Source organism: Pteropus vampyrus, unplaced genomic scaffold (genome assembly GCF_000151845.1).
Source record: "Pteropus vampyrus isolate Shadow unplaced genomic scaffold, Pvam_2.0 Scaffold113, whole genome shotgun sequence".
In the NCBI taxonomy this organism is placed as follows: Eukaryota; Metazoa; Chordata; class Mammalia; order Chiroptera; family Pteropodidae; genus Pteropus; species Pteropus vampyrus.
In genome coordinates, this window is record NW_011888894.1 from 2,024,052 (window position 1) to 2,041,277 (window position 17,226).

Sequence of the window (17,226 nt, forward strand, 5' to 3'; positions counted from 1 at the left end):
TTAAGTTTTTATGACTTCCAGAAAGTTGAATTTTTCATTCTGTAGAAGATGATATTCTTTGCTTGGGAGTTTTCTTTCCCTCAGCATGTCTTCCTAATCTACCAAGAAATATCATGACTAGAAAGCAATAACTTTCTAGTCATGATATTTCTTGATAGTTATTGCTTTCTAGTCATGATATTTCTTGGTAGATTAGGAAGACATGCTGAGGGAAAACTACATTTTAAGTGACGAGTTTGTTCCATTAACATTCACCTGGAGCTCTTCAACCAAGGTTGGTGTAGCTCCATTTCTGGCTAACCTGAAGTTTAGACATGGTGGCAGCAATGAGCAAACTTCTCTTCCTCCTACCATCCTGGCCTCCAGGACCCATTTATCCTGCCCATATCTGAATATAAGTAAATACCAAAGAGTCCTGATCTATCTAGTGCCACAGTGTGTGCCTTGTAGAGTAGCTAGGAGTATTTCAGCCACCATTGGGCCACCACCAGATTCTGAGTGCACAGCATGGTGTGCAGAAGAGGTGAGGAAGAAATCCAGACTACCTAACTGACCATCTGACTTGTTTCCTGCTCCCAAAGCACCAGGATAAGAGTACACAAATAGGTATCTGAGCTTCCCAAAATGATTTTAAACTCTGATTCCACCATGACTCCCATTTGGCTTCCAAAGCCAACTACAGTCAGGATTCATTTTTCATTAATAGTAAAAAAAAAAAACATTCATTTCATATACACAAACTAGCAATGCTGCATTTCTCAAGGACTTTTAAATTCATTTTAGTGCCCTTAACTGGGCTCCTGCAAGTAGGACTTGTTGGAGAGATTCAGTCTGATATTAAGAATAAGGAGGGAAAGTGAGGAGTTTCAGATTGTGCTATAAAGAAGAAAGAAAGAACTCTCCACAGACTATGGAGATATAAGTATAAACGTTGAGTCAGTCATGACAGAATTTCTACTTCTCAAGTCTGGAGTCAGTTTATCCAGGTTGGAAGTCTAGCTCCACCAATTCAGGCTTCTAAATGTGCAACCTTTAGCAAGTGGCTTTGCTTCCCTAGGCCTCAGTTTTCTGCCCCATGTGGGAGAAAAGTGAATAACAGAGTACTCAGCTCAATGGATTGTTATAGGAATTAAATGAGATAATCCATGTAAAGCACTTAAAACAGTACCAAGCACATTGTAATAATAACTGGTGTCCCCCTAATTCCAGTGGCTGCTGAGAGTCCCCTCTATTCTGGCTTGAGGTGGAAAAGATGTCTCAAACCCTGAACAGTGGTGTCCAGGGAGCTACCAGCACTTAGGCTACATGCTTGAAGAAGGCAGCTTTCTTGAAAGGGCTTTAGGTTAAGTCAAATCTTCCCCCATCCTCGAACCAGAGTTCTCCTGCCATCTAGTGCCCAATGGCAGCAAATGCCTAAATTTCAATGTCAAGATCCCTGTCCTTGTATCTCCCCTACTTACTGTCTCCTTTACTACTACAGGCTCCAAGTCAGCAGAATCACTTGGCTTTCCCAAAGCTTCAAGTTCTTTCACACTATTTTGTTCACAGCAGCTCCCTATGCTTGATGTAACATTCTCCTCACATCTCATGTCAGGCAAACACCCACTCATCTTCAAGAAGCCTTTCCTGAGGCACCTGAACAGTTCACTCCTTCTTGCCAGTCCCTGCCACCCCCTATAGCACATCCTTTCCAGCATTGCCTGTGTCTGCCCCCTTCGCTTTCACCGATGCTCCCCTGTGGACCTTCATCCCTAGCAAGGTGCCCTGTGTCTAGCAGATGCCCAATATGTGTTTAGTAAATGAATGCACAGAAGAGTAAAATTGGGGGTGGAAGGTGAAGCACTCCAGAAAGAACTGTTCCAGGAGTTCTGGTACAAAAATGCTTCATTATGTATTGAATATCTATAGCCTCTGCATTGCCTTTGAGGCTAATAATTTTTTATTGGAAATACATGCATAAACATCCATCTACCAACAATCCAACATTTTCACTTCGAGTTATTTACCCACGAGTAAATATGGATAAATACCCAAGGGTATGGAAATGTATGCCTACAAAAGACTTGCCCAAGGACTTTCGCAGTCATTTTATTCATAACAGCTAATACCGGGAAAAGACCCAAATGTCAACAGGGGAATAGAAAAACAAATAGTGATAAGTCCGTTCAATGGAATACCATTCGGCAGCAAACAGGAAACAACCACAAGGCTCAATCTGAAAAGTTTATGCTAGGAGAAAAAGTCAGATATGAAAAAGAGTACATATTGAATGATTATAAACATATATGTATATATATAGTATATAGATATATGTGAGGGGTGGGTGGGTGTGTGTGTGTGTGTGTGTGTGTGTGTGTATGAAATTCTAAAAAGGAAAAATGTAATCTGTAGTGATAGAAAGTAGATCAGTGGTGGCCTGGAGTCAGAAGCGAAGGAATGGGGGGAGAACGGGCAGAAACTGGAAAAGGGCAGGTTTGTTAAAATTCATCAAGCTGTACATCTAATATTTGGACATTTTTCTGTATGTTAATTATTCGTATTAAAAGTGTTAAAAATTTGAAGGCGGAGAAGGAAGAGAGGGGAGAAAGGTAGTAGCAGTGAGAGCACGGTCGCCGTGCGGAGATCAAGTGAAGCAGTCCTCCGCAGCCCAAGGCGAGGTGAGCACGGAGGACAGACAGCCAGGCGGGGAGCTGGAGCCAGTGGCAGTCTGGAGCGCGGCCGCCTGGCGTGCAGTTGCTCCTCTCGGACGCCAGGCGGCGGCGTGGGCCGGGGAAGGACCTGCCGCCTTGACCCGGGAAGCGGCGGCGAGGGGGCGGGCCCGTGTGAGGAGTCCATGTGGGCGCCGGCGCGACCCGGTGCAACGCGGGGTCACCATGGCGGAGCTGCAGCAGCTCCGGGTGCAGGAGGCGGTAGACTCCATGGTGAAGAGTCTGGAGAGAGAGAACATCCGAAAGATGCAGGTAGCGGGGCGGGGACCGATTTGAGGGGACCCCGGTGGTGCGGAATTCGCGGCATCTTCCCACATCGTCCCGCGCCGCCGCCCCCTTCTCCGCAGATCCGGGTCGAGGTGTCCCTGGGGTCGCTGCGGCTCCCTCGGAAACAGGTGTTACCCTCAGACGGAAAACTGGAGCTTCGGCCGAGCAGATGAAATCTGTGCGCCCTCGCCACGCGGCGCGCAAGGCCGTTTTCCACCCAGGCCAGCCAGAGGTGGCGACGGGCGGGTCCCCGGACCAGGGTTAGAAAGCCCCTGGTATGAGACATTGGCCTCCCCCACCTTTCCCTCTTGCGCGGCCCCTTCTGCGGGTGAGCAGCCCAAGGCCTAGAAAGAGCACGGCCAAGGTGAAAGACCAGAAAGGCAAAAGACCAGAAGGGCGAAAGTGCTTCACCTCCTAAGTGGCCAGGTCATGCCCAGTTCTTCGCTCCACCCAGTACTGGTTTATATGTTGTACTGCTTTGATCCCCCTAACTGTTATGTTGGTGGTGGTCTTGCCTTCTTAACTCGATTATGGGTTTCCTTTGTAGTGCCCCTTGAGTCATTGATTAATGGATTGGCTCCCCCCCCCCCGCCCCCCGGTGGAATACAGATTACTCGGTTGCTGACCTCTGAAACCCTGTGGTATAGGCACCCGGTTTTCAGAATTTGGCTTTAGCTGACTCACCGCCACCTTCCTGTCCATCCAGCCTTTGAGGCAACAAGTGCCACTGAGCTAGCAGCAAGAAGGCCATGAAACACTCTGTGAGGCATTGAGGATAATTTTCCCCTTTGTGGTCTTAAGGTCCTGATGTCTGTTCTGAGGTGCAAATGTAGATGCTCCTCTTAACCTCTGTGGCACTCCGTGGTCATCTCTGTCCCAGGGGTTTTCCTGCCTAACCTCTCCCTGCCATCCCTCCCCAGGGCCTCATGTTCCGGTGCAGCGCCAGCTGTTGTGAGGACAGCCAGGCGACCATGCAGCAGGTGCACCAGTGCATTGAACGCTGCCACGCGCCTCTGGCTCAAGCACAGGCCCTGGTGACTAGCGAGTTGGAGAAGTTCCAGGTGAGGAATATCCCAGACAGAGAGAGGACTGTACTCCTTGTTGTTGCTCTTCAGCAAGAAATGACAAGCATTTGCCACAAAACTCTTGGCTTTAGTGTCTTGGTCCTGTTAACATTGATGACAGTAGAATAGCCAACCAGTCTTCACAGGGTTTGAAATTTAGGACAAAGTCCTGAAGATGGAGTGCTGTCTGTATTTCCCATAGAAACAATGAGTGACCAACGGAGGTCATGACCAAGTAGAACCTTATGTTTTTCTTTTCTATAGACACCAGATATAATATGTATACTATATAGTACAAAGCTTTCTAAAACATATTAATTCATCCCTACAACAGCAGAATCCCCAGGAAAGTGAGAATAGGCTAGTCTTTAAAAAGTGCAGATTAGAGCAAGATCCTGTCATCATTTTGTAGACTTACTCACCCAGAATTGCCCCTACTTGATACACCCAGAAGGCATGTCACTAAAGAGCAGTCATTTATATGAAGCATTGTTATTGTTGACTCCTGGAGACCTACCTCAAAAACCCTTCTGAGGTCACTAAGAACCCTGCCCACCCCCTTCCCTCTCTGAAGCAAAGAGTAGCCACAACTTCACTTTACTCCCTCCCTCTGAATATACTTTTCTGGAACTTGGGAAGTAGGGCCCACTTCTGAACTAGTTGTTCGTAGCCTGGGATTCTGTTCACATGGAAAAGTTATGTCTAATGTGATACATTTTTACATTCTGCTGTATAAAATTCTTTAAAATTACTAACACTATAAAGGAATAACATCTCCAAGATCATAAAACTCCAAAAGGTTTCTTTGTGTTTATTCTGACCTATTTTTATAAATAGAGTCTTTGAAATTTTGATTCTTGAATTGCTGCATAACTTCCATGGCCAACCTCCTGTTTACCAGAAGCATCACCAAACCATTTTTCAATCCTCTCCAATCAGACTCACTCTCCCACTGTGCCAGAACTGCCCTTGCCATTCCCCACCATGAGGCTAAATCCAGTGGGCATTTCTCATTCCTCACCTTACTCAACCTGTCTGCATCTTTGACACAGTGGATCATTCTCCCCCTCCTTGAAACACTTTATTCAGGACACCCCACTCTCCTGGTTTCCCACCTCTCTCTTGGCTTATCTTTTCAGTGGCCGCCCTTGCTGGCTTTTCCCCTCTCTAACCTCTGAACATTGGAACGCCTTGGGCTGTTCTTGGACCTTTTCTCTTTTCTATCTAGTTCTCTAGTCTCATAGGTATAAATATCATCTATATGCTGACAACTCCTACATTCACAACTCACTCCTGATATCCAAATTCACATATTCAACTGTTTCTTCAACATCTCCACTTATTTATTTTGTTGGTCTTTCTGCCCTCACTGAAATATAAGTTCTTTAAGGGCAAGAATTTCATGTTTTACTCATTGCTGTATTCCCCAACATTGGAAGAATACCTGGCACATAGTAGATACTCAATAAATAATTATTGAATTGAATGTTTTTCTGTAGCAAGGATAGATATTAAAGAATCAAGATGTTTGTCTTTCTGTAATTGAGTAACTATCCTCTAGTTACTTCTCACTTTCTGGAAGGGGCTCCTGTACAGTTTATTCTGTCATTCACCTGCTTTCTTGTGCTTGGTCTGGGCCCTCCTGGTGCCATCCTCTGTTTCAATCAGGATAATCTTGGTTAATTGCCCTATAATGTCCCTTTAGTTCGTCAAGGTAGTACATGTCAAACCAAAACACAGCAAGTCCTTGAATAACACCATTTTGTTATAACATTGGTGAGATACCATAGGAACTTAACTCTTTTTTATTTTAATTAACCTGTGGTAAATTTGGTTTCGTTATATGTTGTTTTGCCACAGTTCCAAGAACCTATAGACAACATTAAGTGAGGAATTATGTAGCACAGCGCCTGGCACATGATAAGCGCTCGGTAAATGAAGGCCAGCTTCTTAGCCTTCTCTGCTCTCTTGCCACAGGACCGCCTGGCCCGGTGTACCATGCATTGCAATGACAAAGCCAAAGATTCAATAGATGCCGGGAGTAAAGAGCTTCAGGTGAAGCGGCAGCTGGAGACTTGTGTGACCAAGTGTGTGGATGACCACATGAACCTCATTCCAAGCATGACCAAGAAGATGAAGGAGTCTCTCTCATCTATTCAGAAATAGAAGTCTTTGCCATTGGCCATCGGGGCTGAGGGCAGGAGTCTATTTAAAAAGAAGGATGAGAATTTTGGTCTTTTAAACAATTTATGAATGAAGAAATTAAGGATGGCAGCAAGTTTAAGGCATATATCACCTGCCTCTGGACACTGGTTCCTATATGTTTTAATCCTAGAAAATGAAATGGAAAAAAACTGGTGCTAAAATTTGGGTCAGAGAGTTTTGAGAGCCGAAATTTCTTGTGGCAAGTGTTTATCCTAGCAGTAGGCATCTCCCTCATACCAAACCAGAGCACTCCGAGGTACCAGATTCTTCTTAGTACCCAGGTACCAAGAGGTTGACATGTTTCTCTAACCTGCCAATGATCTGGTAGAGTATGAGGAGAGGTGTTTCTGTTCGTTGCCGACCTGTTTACGAGAAACATCACCACACCATTTTCCATAAGCTGTAAAACAAAATCCATCAGGTCACTAAGAAAGGGAAAAAAATTTTCTGAGTCTTTTGTTTTGCTTGATTTTGTTTTATATACAAGAACATGAAGTTGATTTAAGATGCGGAGTTGGGAGAGGTAGTTTGGATAAGACCTTTGAGAGGTTCCTTTGGATATCTCTTTCTGGCCATCAAGATGTGGATGTTCATTTCTTAAAATTCTCACATATTATATCTTTCAGCCTGGAGACCCTCTAAAAACATGAGAGGTGATGTCACACTGGGTATGGGAAGCAGACCTCCCCTCTCACTGGCTGCCATGATGGGCCTAAGGCTGTCTGCAGCAAAGTGATAGGACAATCTCGCAGTGACCCTCTCCTTTGAAGAGAAAGGGTTTTGATTGTGCTGTATCTGGGTATCCAGGAATGAACAGTGAAAGAGGAACTTTTCACTGTTGGCTGCTTAATTAAGAGTTTGAAAGAACCAGATCTGGAAAAAAACTAGTTTTCAGGAATGAAACCTAAAACCCATTGTTGCTTACTTAGTCCCCTGAAATAAGAGCCTTACTGAGACAATTCCTTGGTAACAGGAAGGTCAAGGGGAAAAAAGTAAGTAACTCAGGTGTGAGCTGTTGCTCCTTTAGGGCAAAAATAAGGCAGCCCCCATTACCAAATACTACTTTTGCCTGGGGCCTTTGGAGAATGCAATGTTCCTGCCCCAGCTCTGGCACCTTACCGTTTTGATAAGGACTTTGTTGTCTTTTTACCACCTTATTACTTGAAATGATAATATAATCTGTCTGTTTGCTGTTTCAGGACTGTGATATATTTTCCTAGTGGTCTGGTTTTAAAAAATAAAGTTTAATTTTTTTTCTCCACTATTGTGTTTCTTTCCGTATATCTGGGCAGTGGATATATAACTTCCTAAGGATGTCTTTCTTTGTCATGTGTGAAGTAAGTTTCTTAAGAGGTTCAGAAAAGTGAAAATTATCTGTTATGGTTTGGATGCATGCACGACTTGTTCATTGTAAATAAACTGAGGGCAGGCTAGAGCACTATTACTTGAAGTCCATTAATGTAAAATAAACTATAAGGCTTAAAAAAATGCAGTATCGTCAGCTTTCTAGCTTCAAATAAACACAGCAAGAAGAGGAAAAGATCAGTTATGACCACTCGAGAATATGCAATGCCTGGGATTTTGAGTACCAAGAGAGTACAAAATATATGAGGAGCTTAGCTAAATCTTTGCTATCATTGATATTTAAATAGAGCCATTCCTGAACATTACGAATGAATTGAATTTTGGAGCACTATCCCCTACTTAGAATTACCAAGGCTTTTCTATTTTGGCCCAAGTCTTCTATAATCTCTATTGTATTAGATTCATAAATGTGGATTCGCCTATTTTGGGTCACAACTGGGAACAAGTCGGAGACCACTTTTTACACTTACGCTCTTGACTTGAAAAATCAGTACCTCTTATCAGAGATCAGTTGTGTGCTGCACTTCACGTTTTATGTATGGGGTCGAAGAACATTTGGTGGGGTTCTGAAGGCAATGTTAAAAGAATTGCGAGACCGTAAGTCTGGAATATACTTCCGGGCTCTAGATTCACATTCTTGGAAACTGAGGCCCAGGCACCCTACTCTTTGGTGCAGAGGTCACTAATTGAGATGTTAATGCAGCCCTAGGTTAGCGTGACAATATGCTGTAGGACTATATTCCAAAGAAAAAAAGGGCCCACTCCTCCAGAGCTTATTTTCATTTATTATACATGAAAAAGACAAACGATGTGATGTACTAAAATTAGGGATTGACAGCCATTGCAGAGAAGCTAGTCAGACATTTAACTCAATTTCACAGAAGAGAACATGCAATTAAGAAGAACGCCTAGAGGCCCCACCCTCTGTCCTGGCCAATCGCTGGCGACGCAACCGGAAGCTTGGGGCTGATCGACGCGCTCTGGCTTCCTCTAAGTATCGCGAGGTGAAATAAGAAAGCTGCCGACAATCGATTGGCTAACGGGATCAGAGACGTCAGACGCAAAACGCCGAGTCTACCGCGGGAGCGTGAGCGAGGCCAGGTATTCCGTTTGGAGGCATCTTTGAGCTCTCTGAGTAGGCACCATGAGCAAGGCTCACCCTCCCGAGTTGAAAAAGTAAGTATGTGCGAAGGCCAGGCGCGATTAGCAGCTTCTTTGTATGCCTCGAGTTCCGTAGGTGCCGTAGATCCGCCTCAGTTTCCGCGCGCCTGGCATGCGTATTCCGGTCAGAGGCCCCGGAGATCCCAGGCGGGGTCTCGCGCTTGCGTGCCTGAAGCCCGCGCAGAGATCGCATTTCTGCTTGGTCGGCATGGTTACCAAAGGCATCCAAGGCGCCTCTGTTCCGCAGATTTGTTCTGGTTGGAGCTTTCGGCCCTACGTCTCCCCCTAGTTACTTGAAGATCTCGGATGCCACCCTTTGTTGACCAACTTAAATTGCATCTTGTTTTAGATCAGGAGGCTGGGGAGTAATTCTATAAGAAACTAAGGATATGGATAAAATCGAATTGTATGATAGTATATGAGAAATCAAAAGCCACTTTAACCTTAAGAATGTTTGTAGCTGTTTCTTTGAACTTTAACTTAGAAATCCCATTCTTTTTTCTTGCTTTCCTGTACTTGAATGTCGCATGGTAGCTTTGCTCTGTCAACAGAGCTGTGTGAGAACATTCATTTTTTTCCTAATCAAAGAAGGTTGGGGGGGGGTTCCCCTGCACCCAATAAAATCAACTCGAAGTAGGGTATTTCTACTTTAGAAAGGGCCCAATATGTTCCATGTCTCCTAAGTATGTGCTTCTTTATCTTGTTTATACCATGTAATGCAGGAATTCTGCGAGTAGTAGTTGGATAGCACAAAGGATACAAAATTCCCAGGAATCAACTTGTGAGTCATTCATTTGGTCGGCCTTGCCTATAATTAATTTATTACCAGCCCCATAAAGAAGTCAGATTGAAGGAAAAGTTCATACTTAATAATTTTGCATTTAAGTACACATTTGTATCAAAGCCATCTTTTATGCAAAAACTATATTTTAGTTGGATCTGTTAAAGCCTTAGTTATTAAATTATAATTCTAACATTAAGAAAAATAGAAATTGTTTTCGTGAAAATGCTTATATGAAAGTTATGCTTTTATTGGTGCGCCCGTAAAATCTTGTAAGTATCCTCTGGGTTGCTCAGGAACTAGTGAAATGTTAATTATTTTCTAATAAAAGGACCATTCGCTACTTGTAATCTTAGATTTCCTTTTTGATTCTTAATAGATAATATTTGAGAATTTCAGAGGATGAAACTAGTTTTAACCTTTCTTTCTCATCTCTAGATTTTATGTGAGATCCTGTCAGATTTACCTCTCAAATCACTTTCAAATTTTTCTTCCTTCACTTTCTCACAAATACCTTCTTTTATACTTCTCCTGGTTTAGCATAACTCAGTGGTTCTTAACTGGGGGGTAGGGAGTCTGATTCTACCGGCATCTAGTGGATAGAGGCCAGGAATGCTGCTAAACATTCTACAATGCACTGGACATTCCTCAACAACAAATTATCTGGCCCCAAATGTCAATATGCTGAGGTTGAGATACCCTGGCTTAACCAAATTCCCCTTCCTACCACTAAAAAATCGCTGCTACAGTCTTTTGGCCAATGACTGACTGCTTTAATAACTTATCACTCTGCGTAATAAAATCCAGACTTCTTGACCCAGCACTCAAGTTCCTCTGCGTGAAATCCAAGCACCAGATATTACACACTAATAATTGAGTACCCTGTTCTCCAGCCAATAGAACCATTTGTGTTTGCTCAGACTTTCTCACTTGCCGTATGACTTTGGACAATTCACTTAACCTTTCTGAGCCTCAGTTTCTCATCTATAAAGTGGTGGTAATACTAGTACATAACTTACAAAGTTGTAAGGATTAATTAAGCTCACGTGTATTATATTGGGTATGTTTTATATACTCTATTAAAATAGATCATTTTATACATCATACTATATCTTTTTATTTGTGAAGAATCTTGTTGCACCTTCTGTCGGGCCCTATGTCTTATTTATTTTTGGATTCTCCCATGCTATCTTATGCATTAAAATTGAGTGAAATTTCCTATTTTCTAGATTTTCCTACGCAGCTTAATAGTTTTCATATTACCCTGCTGACATGAGATTGTCTTGTTTCATTCAAATTGTTATACTTAATTGTTGAAGAATAATGCTTAATTTTGAATAAAACGCTGCTTATTGTCCAAATATAAAGTAGCTATTGGATTGGACAAGTTTGATTACAACTTCTAGTTTCTTCACAATTTGGTTTGGGAAATAACCAAAATGTAATTAAATCTTTGTTTTTGTTATGGCTATAAAATTCAGCCATTGAAAATTAGGTTAATATTGAACAATGTTTTTTAAGTCACATCAGTATACACTCTATGTCCATTAATATATTACAAACCCGTTCCATTTTTATTGATTATCTTGTCCCTTCCCAAAATACATTGCTTTGTATAAGTACTAACTGAGGTGGACCATCACTCCCTCATCCTTTACAGCAGTACAAGATTTTTACTATTAAATTTCATTATTCCTATTGTGCAAATTTTAGCAAATTGTATTGTCTAGGAAATTATTATAAAATTGAGTATATACCTACTTTCGTGCTTATTTATGCTTAAGTTTTTTTAATCAGTTGTATAATCTTTATCCCTTTTGCTTTTTCAGATTTATGGACAAGAAGTTATCATGTAAGTTTTATTTAATCAGTTGCTTTTTACATGTATCTTGACAATATATAATATTTGGAGCAACTTTATAAAAATTCAGAGCACACAGAGCCTCTAATTCACAATCATTAATTAAGCAGGTTTATCAAAATCGTAACTAGTTTTATTTACCTAGTATCTGCTATTTAATAAATTTTACAGTACTTCAGACTTTTCAGTATTTCACATAAGCCCGCCCTCAACTGTCACAAAATTAACGGGATTTTCCTATTTCGTGATATTTGAAATTTTATCAACCTTTTTCCTTTAAACAAAGGACTTAGACAAGGACTAAAAATCTAACCCATTCAGTACTTGAAGTACATAGGGGTTAAGGCTGTGGCTTTAGAGGTAAGCAGCCTTCAGTTTGAATCCCGACTCTGTCACACAGTAGTTCTATAACCTTGAACCAGTTACTTATAAGCTTTACACTTCAGTTCCCTCATAAAAAGGTGGGATAATTCTACTTTATAGGATTCTTATAAGTTTAAACATGGAGGTAATGTGGAATGTTTAACCTAGTTGGCATATAGTAAGGATAGTGGATTGTACATCTCAAATACCTGGGTTTTACCCCACCTAATTTTTAATGAATATTTGATAGATGATGGTCAGTTTTATTAAAACTTTGCTCCATTTTTTTAGTGAAATTAAATGGTGGCAGACATGTTCAAGGAATATTGCGGGGATTTGATCCCTTTATGAATCTTGTGATAGATGAATGTGTGGAGATGGCAACTAGTGGGCAACAGAACAATATTGGAATGGTGGTAAGTAAAGATGTAAGATTTCTCTCCGATTTTACTTTTCATTTGGAATAAGCATTAACATTCCTTCTATCAAAGACTTGGATTAAACTGAAGTTAGACAGGTTACAAGCAAGATTAGACTTTCCATCTTCCTTTAACATTTGGCAGTCATCAACTGTGATAATATCCCAGTTACCTTAGGTTAGATCTGGATCTTATATAGAATTCTCTGAGGTCCTTGGTCTTGAAACACCTTTTGGAAATCATTTTGAGCTTTATCCTATAATAGAAGCCGTAGTCAGTCTTCATTAGAGCAGTAGTTCTCTATCTTAGTTGCATCTGAAAATCGGTCTGAGATGTAGCACACGGAGGTTTTTTAAGTCCCCCAGGTGATTCTTAGGTTTGTAAAGCAAAGACTAACTACTGGTCTAAAGCATTTACAGTCACCTGAAGAGTTTTCAAAAAAAAAAAAAATTCCTGGATACCACCCCAAAGCTATTGAAACTATCTCTAGTGGTGCTGTCTTTTTTGTTAAAAGATTTGGGTGGTTTTATGTGTAGTGAAGATTAAGAACATGCTTATGAATTCTCAGATGATCTTGTTAAAATGTAGATCCTAATTCAATAGCTGTGGGGTGGAACCTGAGATTTTACATTTCTAAGAAGTGCCCTTTTTTTTTTTTGCAGATCTGCCAGTCCACAGATCACACTTTTTATTTTTAACTGTGGATGTAATTAACCTAGATTTCTAATTTATCACACCCAAATTTAAAAGTGGTCAAAGTAAGTTATAAGGGATGGTAATGCTAATAGCCATTCACAGTGGAAGAAAACAAATACTAAGTTCTTAATTATAGGAGCAAACATTTTTACATTTATTAGACCATAATAATATGACTCTGAAGAAGAGTTTTTGAGGTTTGTCAACAAGAGCCAGACTTTGAATCTCTCTCCTTGCCCAGCACAGAACAATATACCCAGTAAATGGGAAGTCTAAGTTTCTTGGGAAAGGTAAATCAAAAATGACAACTAAGCTTCAGCAAATCATAGAGCCTAAAGACCTCTAAGAGATTGTGAGAGTTCCTAATTCTTAGCGTTGATATTTTTTTTGGCCTTATTTGTTTGAGCAGTAGAGGGGTATAATTATTTTTTATCACTGGTCCTAAGATTTGTGTTATTGTTTATTTCAAATGTGTTACCATTAATGCATTTTGAAAAGCAAATCCATGGTCAAGACTAGAAAAAACGGCTTATAGTCTCTTATAAGACTGACCCTTCCTCCCTCACCCCCCGCCAAGTTTCATGTAAATCAACCTTCTTTTCAGGTACATTCTCCTTGAGCGTCTGTTGAAAATTAATAAAACTATGACCAAATCATTAACAGCCAGTTTCTTTAAAAAAACAAACAAACAAACAAAAAACAGTTTTCAAATACCCTAAGTTTTCCTTTTACAGATTAGAAAATCTTTGTTCTAATAGAGGGTAGATTAAGTTTTTAGTTTATATATATCAACAGATTTGCTAAAGGATTCAAGAAGGACTTGTCATCTATAAGTCAATTCCAATTTGGGAAGATAACTTTTTAGAGAATTATATGACATTTCTCAGAATTTTATCAGAGAGAGGATTGAGCCTAGATCATAGATCTTTCAGTTTTCACCATGAATTCTGATGGGGAAATTTACACAGAAATTGGTTAAAAGCAGTGCCATCCCAAGTCATTCAAATAACAAGCACCTACTTAATATTAGGCAGTCTGCTATTCCACTTCTGATGCTTCTCATGTGACCAAAAAAAGTTTGTATTAGAAGGCACTGATTCTTGCAACTGAGTTAAACACTTCAAAAATAAAATAATAATAATGGATCAATTGTCTTTAATTTAAAAAGTCTAAAAAAATGTAAGAACGGCTTTTCTGAGCTTAAAAGAAGGGACACAAACAGGTTATGGTTTTGTTTTTCACAGATTGTTTGGCAAAGGAGACCATTACATTGGCTTCATTATTCCCTTGTCCAAGTCAGTGACTCATGGCAGACATTGAAATTACTTAATACTATTATACTAAGAATGTGTGTTCTAAGGGGGAGGTGATTTGTTTTAGGATTCTGTCAGCTGGATAGTCACCTAATGATGTGACATCCCCAGAGTTGTCAGTGGCCTCACCCCTGGCTTATTTCCTTAAGGTTCCACTCCACTCCAGGGTTCTTCTAAGAATATAGTAAAAATCCTGTTTTATTATGCTACCTAGTTCAGGAGTTCTTACTAGCTTTGTGCTTCTGTAGCTCCGTTTTAGGTTTGTATGCTTTGTTAGACAACTGTGCCCTTTCAAGAGGCTGAAAGCCTGAGTAACACTTTGCAAAACCTAGTATTGAAGCACGAAACAAGGAGCAAATTGGAATTCTGGACCCAGTGGTTCCAGTTTGATTTGGAGAATGGAGCCTCAAACATAAGGCAAAGGTGTTCACCAACTAGCTTTACTTTCTATATATTATGTAAGAAGATAAATTGTGATACCAATTTAACCCCTCAGATCTGAAAATCTTAATTATCTGAAACAACTTCTCTCCACCTACAGAAAAGGTGTCAGAAATTGAAAATTTTAGGAGGGAGCTAGGAAAGAAGGCTAGTTTTTCGTGCTTTGATCGGTGAGATGTGATATTCATCATCTATTGCAAATAAGCTAGGAACTTAAAACTAAGAATTAGATAAGCATGTTTTTTACCTTTCTTCATTTCTGTTCCTAACTTATAAAACGAGTACGAGTATGTAGGCTCCTTCAGTCCCCACTTTCATTTTGAGAGCATTGTTCTTTTTTAATACCGCTCTAATTCTTTGCCACCCTCTCACCATACTCATTGCCGTGAGTCTCTGCCAGGCTCCAAGACACACTCCCTGTCATGTTCCTTTCCAATCTTTCAGCTGCAGTAATTACATGTGGTTCCACTCGTTTATTTAATAGGTACTTATTAAGCCTTCTTTGCGCCTGTCACTACTTTAGGCACTGGGGATATTGCCACAAGCAAAGTCCTTGCCCTCATAGAAATGACATTTGAGTGAGGAAGACAGTAAATAGTGTATGTGATAAATGAAGCAAGCAGAATTAAAGGAGAAAAGAACAGGTTATAGCTGTTTTTATTCCAGCTGCAAGGAGCCTAGCTCTACTTTGTATGTTATTCAGAATGTCTCTCATTTCTAATAGATGTTACATTTCCACTCAGCCCCCTCCTGTCCTTTCACCTTACCCAGCTCTACTTGACCGATGTGTTATTGCATTGTAACCTACAGTTCATCAGGATTCTTATATTCACAGACCCTTGCCTTCAAGTTTGACTTATTTTTCTATCCCTTTCAAACTCATACCAGCCATTTCACCTGTGCTTATAAGTATCGTGGCTTATCTTCATTTATGGATTGGCTGTTCTGTCAAAGACACTGTTCTCCTAGGGCCTTTTCTTTTTAACATCTCTTCCTGCTTTTAAGCTCTCTCCCATTCTCTTATACAGTTAACCCTTGAACAACATGGGTTTGAGCTGCGCAGACCCACCCATACACAGATTTTGTCAATACAGTATTCCTAGGTTTCACATCTATGGATTCAACCAACCGCAGATCAAAAACAGTATTTTCAATCCACACTTGGGAATCCACAGATGCAGAGGGCCAACTGTATGCATTGTTCTCTGCCATATTATATAAGGGACTTGAGCGTCAGTGGATTTTGTTATCCTCAGTGGGTCCTGGAACCATTCACCTTCAAGGGACAACTGGGAAGTCAAAAGCTATAAACAGATTTTTGACTGCAGAGGGTTCGGTGCCCTTAATCCCATATTATTTGAGGCTCAATTGTATATGTTATTGCTGAAACAGTGGTCATTCCCCCAGTGGAAACTTTTCACTGGCCCATTCATTGTTGGTTTCATGATGTCCTCCACACACTTTTAAGATTGGTTTTTGAGGTGTTCTGAGATTGGATGCAAACTGTTTTCAACTTCCTTGCATAACCTTTCACTGCTTCCAAATTAGATTCTTTCCTTATCTCCCAGGTAAGAGATAGTTTCCTATCTTCCTGTCAAAATTCTACGTAATTTTCAAAACTCAACTAAAATGCCATCTTAATAAAGCCTGCTTTTCCCAACTTCCAGCCTGCTTTGTTCTCAAAATGCTTTTTTTTTTTTTCGCAAGGGAACCGTTGGTTGACCTCACAGATCGTAAGGACCTTGTCATCTTACAATTCCTTATTTTTTACTTTTTTATGCCTACAACACCTGGTCTTCCTAGGTGGTCTCCCATCCAAGTACTAACCAGGCCCAACCCTGCATAGCTTCCAAGATCAGATAAGATCGGGCTTGTTCAGGGTGGCATGGCTGTAGCCTCTAATGATCTTATACCCCAGAACTGACATTCTGTTTTACTTATTTTTGCCATTAATTTATAGATCCCTTAAGGGCCGAGAGTCCTGCCTTTTAGAAGGTGAAGTGAGTCGTTGGAGACTTGGTATCTCAAGTAGTAATGTAGAAAATGTGCATCTCATTAAAAAGAGCTTTATGTAATGATTTAAAGACTTGAGTTATTTGATATTCCTATGGCTTAAAAAAAATTTAAAAAGCCCCACAAACTAACATTTAATAAGGAAAAACCATTACTGATTTGGTAAAAATTCTTTAATAATAATTGATATGAGTGTTAAATAAATTGTTCTTTTCAGATTTACTTTTCTCTTTCTTAGGTAATACGAGGAAATAGCATCATCATGTTAGAAGCCTTGGAACGAGTATAAAGAATGGGGGTGTTCACCAGAGAAATCACCTGCTTCCACATGTCCCCTACTCCACAGCACCTGTTATACAATATAAAAATCGGGTCGTGTACATTTTCATATTGAACTTTTTTGTTAAATAAACTTTTTTAATAGTCAAAAATGCTTTTCCAGATGTTCTGAACTCGAAAATAGGATATCCTAATTTTTTCTTACATGAACTATCCCTGGTTAAGACTGGTTTTTTTCAAAGGTTTTTATGCATTAATATAGAAGAATCTGATTAAATGTGAAACATGGC

At 40.4% G+C, this 17,226-nt stretch overlaps 2 protein-coding genes and 1 pseudogene across 2 annotated transcripts; 2 read left to right on the forward strand and 1 right to left on the reverse strand.

Moving 5' to 3' along the window:
- Nucleotides 1–2,798: 2,798 nt before the first annotated feature.
- On the forward strand, nt 2,799–6,250 carry FAM136A (family with sequence similarity 136 member A). The gene is made up of 3 exons (XM_011365564.2): nt 2,799–2,960; nt 3,896–4,036; nt 6,017–6,250. Exons 1-3 carry the CDS (start codon nt 2,874–2,876, stop codon nt 6,203–6,205), a joined length of 417 nt encoding a protein of 138 aa, XP_011363866.1. The 5' UTR covers nt 2,799–2,873; the 3' UTR covers nt 6,206–6,250.
- Nucleotides 6,251–8,608: 2,358 nt separating this feature from the next.
- SNRPG (small nuclear ribonucleoprotein polypeptide G) lies at nt 8,609–17,088 on the forward strand. Its single transcript, XM_011365565.2, has 4 exons — nt 8,609–8,785; nt 11,381–11,403; nt 12,067–12,191; nt 16,896–17,088. Exons 1-4 carry the CDS (start codon nt 8,754–8,756, stop codon nt 16,944–16,946), a joined length of 231 nt encoding a protein of 76 aa, XP_011363867.1. The 5' UTR covers nt 8,609–8,753; the 3' UTR covers nt 16,947–17,088.
- LOC111743422 lies at nt 16,423–16,541 on the reverse strand (annotated as a pseudogene).
- Nucleotides 17,089–17,226: the final 138 nt, after the last annotated feature.

Bases quoted from the DNA above. Each gene is read 5' to 3' on its own strand.
- FAM136A (XM_011365564.2), top strand. From the start codon at position 2,874: ATGGCGGAGCTGCAGCAGCTCCGGGTGCAGGAGGCGGTAGACTCCATG. The intron at 2,961-3,895 runs GTAGCGGGGCGG...ATCCCTCCCCAG, and splicing joins AGAACATCCGAAAGATGCAG to GGCCTCATGTTCCGGTGCAG. The intron at 4,037-6,016 runs GTGAGGAATATC...CTCTTGCCACAG, and splicing joins GCGAGTTGGAGAAGTTCCAG to GACCGCCTGGCCCGGTGTAC.
- SNRPG (XM_011365565.2), top strand. From the start codon at position 8,754: ATGAGCAAGGCTCACCCTCCCGAGTTGAAAAA. The intron at 8,786-11,380 runs GTAAGTATGTGC...TTGCTTTTTCAG, and splicing joins CACCCTCCCGAGTTGAAAAA to ATTTATGGACAAGAAGTTAT. The intron at 12,192-16,895 runs GTAAGTAAAGAT...TCTCTTTCTTAG, and splicing joins AGAACAATATTGGAATGGTG to GTAATACGAGGAAATAGCAT.